Source organism: Schistocerca americana, chromosome X (assembly GCF_021461395.2).
Source record: "Schistocerca americana isolate TAMUIC-IGC-003095 chromosome X, iqSchAmer2.1, whole genome shotgun sequence".
In the NCBI taxonomy this organism is placed as follows: domain Eukaryota; kingdom Metazoa; phylum Arthropoda; class Insecta; order Orthoptera; family Acrididae; genus Schistocerca; species Schistocerca americana.
This window is the reverse complement of record NC_060130.1, coordinates 547,405,615-547,416,835: the sequence shown is the minus strand read 5'-3', so window position 1 is coordinate 547,416,835 and position 11,221 is coordinate 547,405,615. Positions and strand designations below refer to the sequence as shown.

Here is an 11,221-nt window from a genome sequence, read left to right as displayed (position 1 = left end):
GTGAAACGTTGTTGTAATGCCTCATGTAAGGAGGAGAAATGCGTACCATCACGTTTCCGACTTTGATAATGGTCGGATTGTAGCCTTATGGCGATTGCGGTTTATCGTATCGCGACATTGTTGCTCGCGTTGCTCGAAATCCAATGACTGTTAGCAGAATATGGAATCGGTGGGTTCAAGAGGGTAATACGGAACGCCGTGCTGGATCCCAACGGCCTCGTATCACTAGCAGTGGACATGACAGACATCTTATCCTCATGGCTGTAACGGATTGTGCAGCCACGTCTCGATCCCTGAGTCAACAGATGGGGACGTTTGCAAGACAACAACCATCTGCACGAACAGTTCGACGACGTTTACAGCAGCATGGACTATCAGCTCGGAGAACATGGCTGCGACTACCCTTGACGCTGCATCACAGACAGGAGCGCCTGCGATGGTGTACTCAACGACGAACCTGGGTGCACGAATGGCAAAACGTCCAACCGTGTTTGGCGACATCGTGGTGAACGCACATTGGAAGCGTGTATTCGTCATCGCCATACTGGCGTATCACCCGGCGTGATGGTATGGGGTGCCATTGGTTACACGTCTCGGTCACCTCTTGTTCGCGTTGGCGGCACTTTGAACAGTGGACGTTACATTTCAGATGTGTTACGGCCCGTGGCTCTACCCTTCATTCGATCCCTGCGAAACCCTACATTTCAGCAAGATAATGCACGACCGCATGTTGCAGGTCCTGTACGAACCTTTCTGGATACAGAAAATGTTCGACTGCTGCCCTGACCAGCTCATTCTCCAGATCTCTCACTAATTGAAAACGTCTGGTCAATGGTCGCCGAGCAACTGGCTCGTCACAATACGCCAGTCACTACTCTTGATGAACTGTGGTATCATGTTGAAGCTGCATGGGCAGCTGTACCTGTACACGCCATCCAAGCTCTGTTTGACTCAATGCCCAGGCGTATCAAGGCCGTTATTACGGCCAGAGGTAGTTGTTCTGGATACTGATTTCTCAGGAGCTATGCACCCAAATTGCGTGAAAATTTAATCACATGTCAGTTCTAGTATAATATATTTGTCCAATGAATACCCGTTTATCATCTACATTTCTTCTTGGTGTAGCAATTTTAATGGCCAGTAGTGTACTTTGATACCTGTTTCCAGCAAGCAATCTTCATGAACTGACTCAGCACGAGATTCAGTCATGGCCGAATATTTGTGAAGATGACATTCGGTGTGTCTGCTTTCACGTCAACAAATTCAAGAGTTTTATTGGTGTCCATAGGATTTACCCTAACACTGACTTTATTGGTCGACATAAGTTACGAATGGAATGAAAGTTTAATCATTTAATACCCGTGACGTGATGGACGTCTCCGCAGTGGTTGACAATTATCAGATTGGTGCTTCACGTGTAACATTTCCCATTTCCGCCAATATATTTGTGATATACTCGTACTCGGAATAACATGATCGGTAATGGACTTCACACACTTACTGAGTACGCGCGGAATCAGTGCAAGCTGCTGCAATGTTTTGTATATCAGAGCCCTTCAGACTGTCAGCATGATCCGCAGCTGCTGCCTGTGGGCTGCGCTGTGCTGGCGCGGCGTGACGGCGGCGTCCAGAGCGTATATAAGCTGCGATCCGCCGGCGCCCGCCACTGTCGGTCCGCAACCGCGATATGGACAAAGCGCAGCTGGCTCTTCTTATCCTCGCGCTCGTCGCAGTAGCCGGGTGAGTTCTCCGTGTAGTCTCTGCAACCCACTACTCTTCTTCGATCCCTTTCCTTTCCACTTGCCATTACCTCAACCATCGCACAACGATGGACCTACGCAGGCAAAGCATCTCGTCACAGATTTTCTGACAGTTCGTAGTGCCCACGTTTGAGACTGTCAAATCTCTATCTGACTTTAACTTTACACTCCTCATACGTAGAAACTATTATATAAAAGAGAGTAGTCACTTTTGCCAGAGTTTATTTCATCAGCAATAAAGTAATTAGAGGTGGTTCCGTAAACCAGGGGAGGTGTTCCTTACGTAAAAACCTTATACTGGACTCACCTAAGTTGAATATAAGAAGATACTAATAACATGAAATGAATATGCAGACATTTGGATAGTAAACTGACTTTTTATCTTTTTTATCGTCTCTGTGGCAAGTTAGTCTGTTCTCTTATTGTTATACGTAAAGAAACATTCAGGGGTCGCCATAGTGCATATTCACTACCCCCAGATATCCCTGAATGTCTTTAGAGCATCTGAGTTAAAATATTTTTCATTTAGTAAAGTTTCATTTATTAAATTATCTCCGAGATGGCGGAATTCCCAGGTTATCTTATCAGAAACAGGGGAATGCTCAACTGGCTGTTAAATGTGATTATTGAACGCCACTATTCAACACAGTGGCATTCTAATTCCCTACTGCACTGTAGAAACGTGCCGTGAACAGCAACGTCTCTAGGAAAATGAGACAGAAAGCTGAGAGTTTAACGTTCAGTCGAGGTGGAAGTCATGGGAGACGGAGCACAAGCTACCTTTGAACAAGGACGGACGAAGGAACCAGTAGCGGATTTCCTGAAAAACCCATCCCGGAAATCGATGGAACGATTTTCGGAAACCGTGAGAAACCTAAATCACGACGGATTGAAAGAGTCGCTCCTGGACAACCAGTTTAATTTAGGGGTGCAATAATCATACGAAACAATGAAATACATTTTACGAGGGCTTACTACTGCTTTTTGTGATTTCATCGCAATCTAATGCGCTAAAGAAAGCTAACTACTTACGAAATTACTTCCCACTTTCTTTACCTTGTAAAATTAGTCGTCTCGGCTGCACTGACATAATCTCTTATTATCAAAATTCTACCGAAAGTAAGTTTCATAATTTTTATCAGCTGTTGCCCATGTGCTATTCGTAAGTGATCCCCAGCTTCATAAACTTGTGAGTTAAGAATAATTTGCATACGCTGATGTGAGGTATCATTTGTAAATTAGGCGACCTATGAACCTGTAACTTATACCAGTGTCATTATAAGTTTAATTATTGAATACGCAAGTTAACTTATTATCACACGTAAAATTTATCGATAACGATAGTCTTAAAAGTAAGTCATAGATAAATACTGAAGCACGTGGAATTGTAAAGTAGCTATCGAGAAGAATGCATTATATCACCAGACAACAGATTATCACTCAAGTACTCCGTCTAGTCAAGTTTCATATTGACGTATGTTTTATCAGGTAAAATCTCTGACAGCGAAACAAAGTTCCTCTGGCCCAGCTTCTGACAACAACGGCAGATAATTGAGAACCGTAAGTCTAAACTAATAAAAACTTTAGAGAAATATAACGCTGAATCGAATTTGATTTTTATCCAAATGTACATTCCTACGATAAACCTTTACAGGCAAAAGCTGGAAGATTGCTTACACAAATGTTTCACTTATTATACCCCGATACTTACCAAATGAAATATGTGATTGCCTGGTAAATAACACGTCCACTCTTATGTATTTACCGAGTAGACTGGCTTATTGGCGGAGGGCGACAATCGGGCTATTTAGATTTTGTTATGTATAATTCATATGAAATGTTACGCTCCAGATCACCTTAAAATCAACACGAAGTTTAAAAAATCAATTCTGAATTTGCTGTTGACTTTAAATGCATGAAAATAACAAGTTAATTTTATAGCTGAGTGCAGTAAACTAACGAAAATCTTTTTATTCAAACCGAAACAATGCGCTATTGTTTGTTTAAAATGGAAAAATCTTAGCTGAACCTAAAGCGTCAGACGATATTAACAGCAATTTATTTGTCTTCATGTAGCGTATGATCGACGCTGAAGCCAATGGCGCCATGGTAGTAACGTATATCTTCAAAGAAAGGGTTTCAAAAGATTTGTTAACAGGCTTTTGCAAATTCAGCTGGAGTGGTAAATTCTTTTTTCCACACTCAAGCGTATCATCACTGACGTTATTTAGCCGTTAAATATTTTAGAGATTATCTGTGGCATTGTGTTATGGATAGTCGTCAGGCAGTAGTAAGATTTTCCAAGACGAGGTATTTTTCTGTGTGTTATCGCTTTGAGCAACGAATGTCTCGTAAAGAGATAACGCTTCCGGATGTATATTAATCGAGTCTGTGCTAAAACGCTGATATCAATATGTATCTGTTGAGTTGCTGATGTAATAAACTGTCACTGTTCGCTGCTCGTATAATTTTTTTGAATTATGATTTGTTCAGTGATTCACGTCACTATGTTCGGAAAATTAACCCCTTCTTATCATGTTTCTCAGTGCGTCGCTGGAGAGTAAATATGTGTATCTTGTTCACGTTCTGAAATAAAGAAAAGTAGTGAATATAGTATTGATATGAGTAGAATTTTTGACACACAGTTTGAGATCGGATAACTTTTAAATTTTCGCGATGTAAAATGTGAACTACGTCGTTTATGCAGACAAACATTTGAAACGCTACGTGATCTCAGCATTGAAGGTTGATTCTAACATTCAGTTACTGGCACATCGGAGGTCAAGAAATAGAGAATGTTCGGGTAGAAACAATATGCGTGAAAAGTGAGCTGCTGTTCGTAAATAGGTAAACCTGTCATCAGCCAGAAGGTTAATTTTATACAACAGTGCTTTACTTGGCACGTATTATGAGGGATGTTGTGTGCCTTCACATTCCTGCAATCTGATAATCGGCACACCTATTTAGTTTTGGTGGATTTTACAATTTATCTTCGAACCTGAACCATACTGCAATATGATTTTTACGTTAACTTAAAGATTTTCCAGGGACGAAAATCATGTTAGATGTTTAAAGAAATCCTCGGACCATTCCAAAATCGAACCGGGAACTTATGGATTCACACTTAGCGCGTAAGTAGGATGCTATTCTTCCTGTTCTCAAACATTTATAAATAATTACGTAATACACTTGTTCTCACAGAAAGATATGAAGAGAAAAACATAGTGAAACCCTTCTCTGGTACGATATTTTAAGGGAGAGGCTCCTGAATCTCAGTGAACAAAGAGAAACAGCAATGTCAGTATTTTAATGTGTATCGTACAATCATACGTTAGGTTTTGTCGATTATCATTTCAGCGCAAGTATCGCTATCAAGCTGGGAGGTGTGATGTCGATCATCCTGGTTTCTTATTTATTGGAGTCCCTTTTATTTCTTTATATTATTGGGATTAAATGTTAGTTCAGTGGAGCGGACATTTAATGTAACTAAAATGTTTTGATCGAATGAAGTTGTCTTATAAAGCGAAGACCCTAATGTGGCGTTTGCGATTGTCGGCTCGTATTGGAGTTGTGGGCTTCTCATTACGAGTTGATTGTTTTCGACATCCACCACATCGCAACGTAATACATTTGCAGAATACCGTAACTGACGACTAGAATATACCGTAGTTATTGACTATAATGATCACAAAAAATATTTTTTTCTAAATATGTCCCACGTACCGCCACCACTGTGCGGGATACTATCAAATAATGACTAAATATGTTGGCGTGCAAATGAGTATAGAATTACTGTACCTGAGGTTCCTTAGCACGGGGTCTGTCATCAGAGAAACGTAGCCTCGGAAACGTTTTAACAGGGCAACTCCTACATCGCTTCAGACAGAAAATGTAGTTCTCCAAACATGTTTTGAGTGAATGAGTGACCTAATTAAACATTTTTGTTAGTAATTAATTTTGAGCTAAGCTCTTATCACTGATGCCATCATCTGATTGCTTAGGATTGCGAAACAAATGGTAATGACTGGATATTATGCAAAATCATTTACAAAAAAAAGGCTCTAAGCACTATGGGACTTAACATCTGAGGTCATCAGTCCCCTAGAGCTTAGAACTACTTAAACCTAACTAACCTAAGGACATCACAAACATCCATGATCGAGGCAAGATTCAAACCTGCGACCGTAGCGGTCGCGCGATTCCAGACTGAAGTGCCTAGAACCGCTCGGCCACACCGGCCGGCAATATCATTTACATTTTTGGCGGTACAGATTACATAGGCATAGTCCTCCAGCCTATTGCTTCCTTGTTAGGAACGATACTGGTTTAAAAAAAGTAATTAAAAAATTAAAAATATTCAGTCTCAAGATCAGCACACGCTGTTTCTGGAAGATAATTCGTTCTTGAAACCAGATCTAACTTTGGAATTTCTGTATCGGCCTCAAGTTCCACGTGATACTAAGTTTTTGTAAATTCTTACGTCGGTCTATGTATTATAGCATTTTATGTGTCTGGCAAAAGGAGAACAAAAAGATCTATGTCAATACACAAATTAATCAAAGAAATGAGCAACATGAGAGTATAGTAAAGTGAATAAACGTACGTAATAATATATTCTTTCTGATTTCCTGTGATACCTTGCCTCAGGAACGTCTCTTCGTAAAGCCCAGTAGTAGTTGGACAACATTGCAGTAAATCAGTATATTGCACAATTTTCTTTGTTTTAGAGATGATTCTAGGCAATTTTGGTTCACGGTAGTAGCAGTCGCTTGAGTGACCCGTTGGTTCCCGCCAAATCATGGTGACACCAACGGACATGTGATGCGATCCTTTTAACCAGCCTGTCAGGAGCTTGACACATGGCAGACAGCACATGTGGGACCCTATTTTTTCCCTTGGTTGCAAACTTTGCATCCAAAATAAAGATATTTTTACAAGAGGATTAAGTTTTAGTTTTTACGATTTCGGGATTAACTTAGTTATTTATACAGGTACGATGCATTTCTCCTTCTGGGTTCAGACAAAACACAGGCTTTCATCATCATACAGCAACTCACTTCACAAGGTCAGAGCTCTCTCACTACTGAGATCGATGCAAACAAACACAATGCGATGCGATTTAACGTGAACAAGACTCATCAGCGTCCTTCGTATCCTGGCGGTTAATGTCGGAACTGAGAATCATGTATGGATTTTCTTGTATATATTTAGACTGTTTAACAACAATTACATCCACAAAAATATATAAAAGTAAATTAATTAAGGAATATCAAATAACCAACACGTAACATTTTCAAGTTATTATATATAGGGTACAGTATCACGAAAACTGAGCACGATACGCGGAAACGGATTTCATTTTCGAATTCAGTAACGACTACTTAGCTAAGGACACCCTTCAAATTCTTTGTGACTAGCGTTAGTGGACCGCAGTAGTGGAGTACAAAATGTCTGCTAATCGATGAGCCACTTATGTATGGAGATTTTATATAATGTAATCCGCTGCTCCTACTTGACATAGCTCTGCAGTTGACATCAGGAGGGTTAGTGGACGCTGCCGTCATTATCCAGTACCCGGAATCGAGCGTGGATCTTCCTGGCTGCAGTCGGACATATAGCCGACTCCACAAAACATACGGACTGTTTTTACGCAAAAAAAATATAAATTACAATTTAATCATTTCATAATTTACAGCAGCACATCTCCGGTCTGCTATAGACGTCTCCAGATGTCCGTTGAGGAGCTTGAGTATAAAATATAATTCCTGAAAACGCTCGCCGAGCTTTTACGTTTTCCGCTTTGCAGTCAGATCCGTAAATAAAACGACTTTTAAAAAGCAACACTTTCGGTTATTCATTTCTCAGAAACTACCTTCATTTTTAAACATATATATGGCTTTCCATTAAATTCATTTAAGTGGTGAACACAATAATATAAAGAATTCTAAAAAGCCTTTAAAATATTATTTATATGCCGCGATTTATTGCTGGTTATAAATATACGCCGTTTTTCTTCATGTTGACAAAGTCTTTTTCGAAACTGTTTTACAGCCCTTTAATTTCAGGTAAAGCCTAAATTTCTTTGTTACCTTCGTATCCCTTCGAGGACGACGCTATAGGAGTGCAGCTGAAAGTTTTAGCTGTTGAGCGAAATTTTCCTGTGGGTCGTATCGACAGCGAGACAGTTACAGAATAGGGTAGTTTTCACAAAGGAAGGGAAAGAAATCGTTCAAATCATGTTGGTGAATATATATATGCATATGCATATGCAAAAAGTGCAAACTGAACCATAAGTTAGGACTATCTAATCTGGGAATAAAACGAGATTCTACTAGGTACAATCCGAACGTAGTACATCGCTTCGCTCCAAAATAAACTATTTTGTCTAACTAATAAAATTCACACAAATTTGAAAATTTGAAAATTCTAGAGTTTCATACCCTTGTAGTCCGACCCTGGTAGCTGAGTGGTCAGCGCGACGGAATGTCATACCTAACGGCCCGGGTTCGATTCCCGGCAGGGTCGGAGATTTTCTCCGCTCAGGGACTGGGTGTTGTGTTGTCCTTATCATCATCATTTCATCCCCATAGACACGCAAGTCGTCGAAGTGGGGTAAACTCGAAAGACTTGCACTAGGAGAACGGTTTACCCGACGGGAGGCCCTAGCCACACAGCATTTCCATTTCAATACGTCGGTAAGTATGGTTTGTATGCTGTGCAAAATTCATCGATGAATCTCTCTTACTTATGAAGAAAAGTGTACCTATAGCAACAAATGCAGCCAATAGTACATGAAAAAAGGATGAAATTTCACACGTAAAAAAATTATTTTGTTATGTTTTTGAACTTCCACTGCTATGAGTGTGAATCCTGAATCCTTTCTAGTCATGCTGACAAAGTTTTATGAATTTATTTTTAAAAGTATAGACAGTGGAAATTAAAATGTTCTGTTGTGTCTCTCCTGCTCAAAGTCAGACTGTTTGACGTCCTAACCTCCTTAATGCCAATGACGGTGTAGTTCACGACCGATTTCCTTTCACATCCTTCTGTAATTTGAGCTTGTGCTCCGTCTCTAATGACGTCGTTGTCGACAAGACGTTAAATTCTAATCTTCCCTCTTTTTTCAGAGAGTACCGTCCCTATTAGACATCAGGCAAAAACATATGCTTATTTCACGATGCACATGCCCCGGACTGGGAAGGGAAAAAGATCACGAATGTTGTGCTCTGTGTTGATAAAGAGGAAAAAGAAGTAAAAGTACACAACAGTGCAAAACGTGAGGTTTTTCTCCACAGTTAGAAGACTGGTTTGTAGTCTGTCATACCCAACAATTATACTAACTGCTATGTAAAGCAAATATATTAGCTGATACGTATTGAATCTGATTTCACAACAACCAGTAGGGTATGTAAATACGATGTCACTGGGTTAAATCAGTTCGGTTGTAGAACTGTTTCAGAATCATAAAGAAAGTTTGTTTACCCTGGCGCGCACGGTTGCTGAGATACAAAACCATAAGTTCGTAAAAAGGTCTTAAGTGTTGAGGGGCTGTTGAAAGAGACAGCAGTTTCAGAGTCCCATTTCCCGTCATAACCAATGTTACCAGTGAGTGAGTCAGTTGACTGGGCTGTGATATCTGCTCGACTCGCGTGCGGGGCTACCACAGCATAGCCTTGCTCGTTCCATCAGAAAATTTCAGTAAACGAATGAGACCTTCAAACGACATTCTATCGTAGTCAAACGATGAAATAGTAAACCTACAGTTCGGTAAAAATTTTCAAACTGGCCATAACTTAAGATTACTCGTGAAAGATGAAATAGCTCCCCTAAAGAGATAATGGCTCTCACCATTCACATACGTTTCGAAACGGAACCGAGCTCCACGCTCGCCGACTTTACTATCGTCTCGATTATGGTGCTAAAGAAAACAAGAGGTATTAAATTAATCAGCTCGTTCGTCATCATCATTTGTGGGTTTGCTTTGCCGAAGGTAGAGAAAGAGTGAGACAAAAAAAGAAAAGCAAGAGTGGTATTTTAGATATTATTGACAACAAGTTCATCAGAAGCGTAGCACTAGTTCAGCTGGAATATTTCAGGGAAGAAAATTGGTCATTGGGAAACGAAGGTAACCTAAAACATAAAGCTACGACAGGAAATTAAATTCACAGTTACTGAGCAATTTATTGCGTGCATCACAAAACGAAGAATAATTGAGAACATGTGTAAATTTGTTTTAGAAGATGCATAATAAGTACAACACAATTTTACTAAAAAATTCATTTCGGTTTTCATAGCAGTTGATATGACTGTTCATGGGACCGAGCCACGTGCTGCTGTTGTTAAGATCGTGGGATCCTACTCTTGAGAAGCTGGGATCAAATCCCAGTTGTACTAACTATGTAGTTTCCGTCAGTACCTTAACGTGAATGCGTGGATGGTTCCTTCTGTCTATTTTTATTTTTGCATCTGTACGCAACAAACCATCGTACAGAATGCGGCAAAGGGCACACCGGGTATCGGGTATCATTCTGAGACTTCCAGTCCAGTTTTCCAATCGAATTCGGGAAGGACGACTAACGAAGCGTACTACCGTAAGACAAAATTTTATGAATTTAACGTAATGATCAACAAGCTGAATATTTCGCTGTGAGAGTTTTAATAGTAAACACGTGTGAGCGTTTGTCCTTTAGCTACCTCCGGTAGTTATTGTCAAGCATGTCTGCAACAGTCTTGCTCCAGCCGCATAATCCTACCACGAATCGTGCAGCTCTTCTTTGAATGTCTTTTCTGTTCATCCAGCTTTGTAACAGCCTCTGAGTGACGAACATTACTCAAAACCCAGTCGTAAGAGATTACTTTAAGGGATCACCTTACCGGATGAGTTACGTTTACTTAGAATTCTTTCACTGAAACGGTTTGGCATCTGCCTTCCCACAGCCTGATTTAACAAGATGTTTCACTAGTTGGAATATTTTATAGTTTTAACTGATTCTGATTATCGAGAGATGGTGATGTAATAAAACAACCTCATTACAGTTCCCTATTTATGCACGATTGTTACGTGGAGACTCTGCTGCCAGCTCATACGCCAGGAGTTTATCATCAGCAGGTCTTCCTACGTTTCACAGCAATTATTCTATACTGTGGTATCACTCTTCCCTTGTGGTTCATACACCACTACCTTCGCTTTTATGTCTGTTCATTGATAGCTATATACCAAGATCTGCTAGATAATTGAAACACAAAGCCGACCGGAGTGGCCGAGCGGTTCTAGGCGCTTTAGTTTGGAACCGCGCGACCGCTACGGTCGCAGGCTCGAATCCTGCCTCGGGCATGGATGTGTGTGATGTCCTTAGGGTAGTTATGTTTAAGTAGTTCTAAGTTCTAGGGGACTGATGACCTCAGATGTTAAGTCCCATAGTGCTCAGAGCCATTTGAACCATTTTTGAAACACAAACCTA

The 11,221-nt window shown here is 40.4% G+C and overlaps 1 protein-coding gene across 1 annotated transcript in view; it reads left to right on the top strand.

The window, feature by feature from the left end:
* The first annotated feature begins 1,671 nt into the window (after window positions 1–1,671).
* Window positions 1,672–11,221, top strand: part of LOC124555667 (regucalcin-like) — a 161,553-nt gene continuing 152,003 nt past the window's right edge. The window contains exon 1 of the mRNA XM_047129655.1: window positions 1,672–1,740. Coding sequence (XP_046985611.1) covers window positions 1,688–1,740 — 53 coding nt within the window. The 5' untranslated portion in view covers window positions 1,672–1,687. The remainder of the gene's footprint in view (window positions 1,741–11,221) is intronic.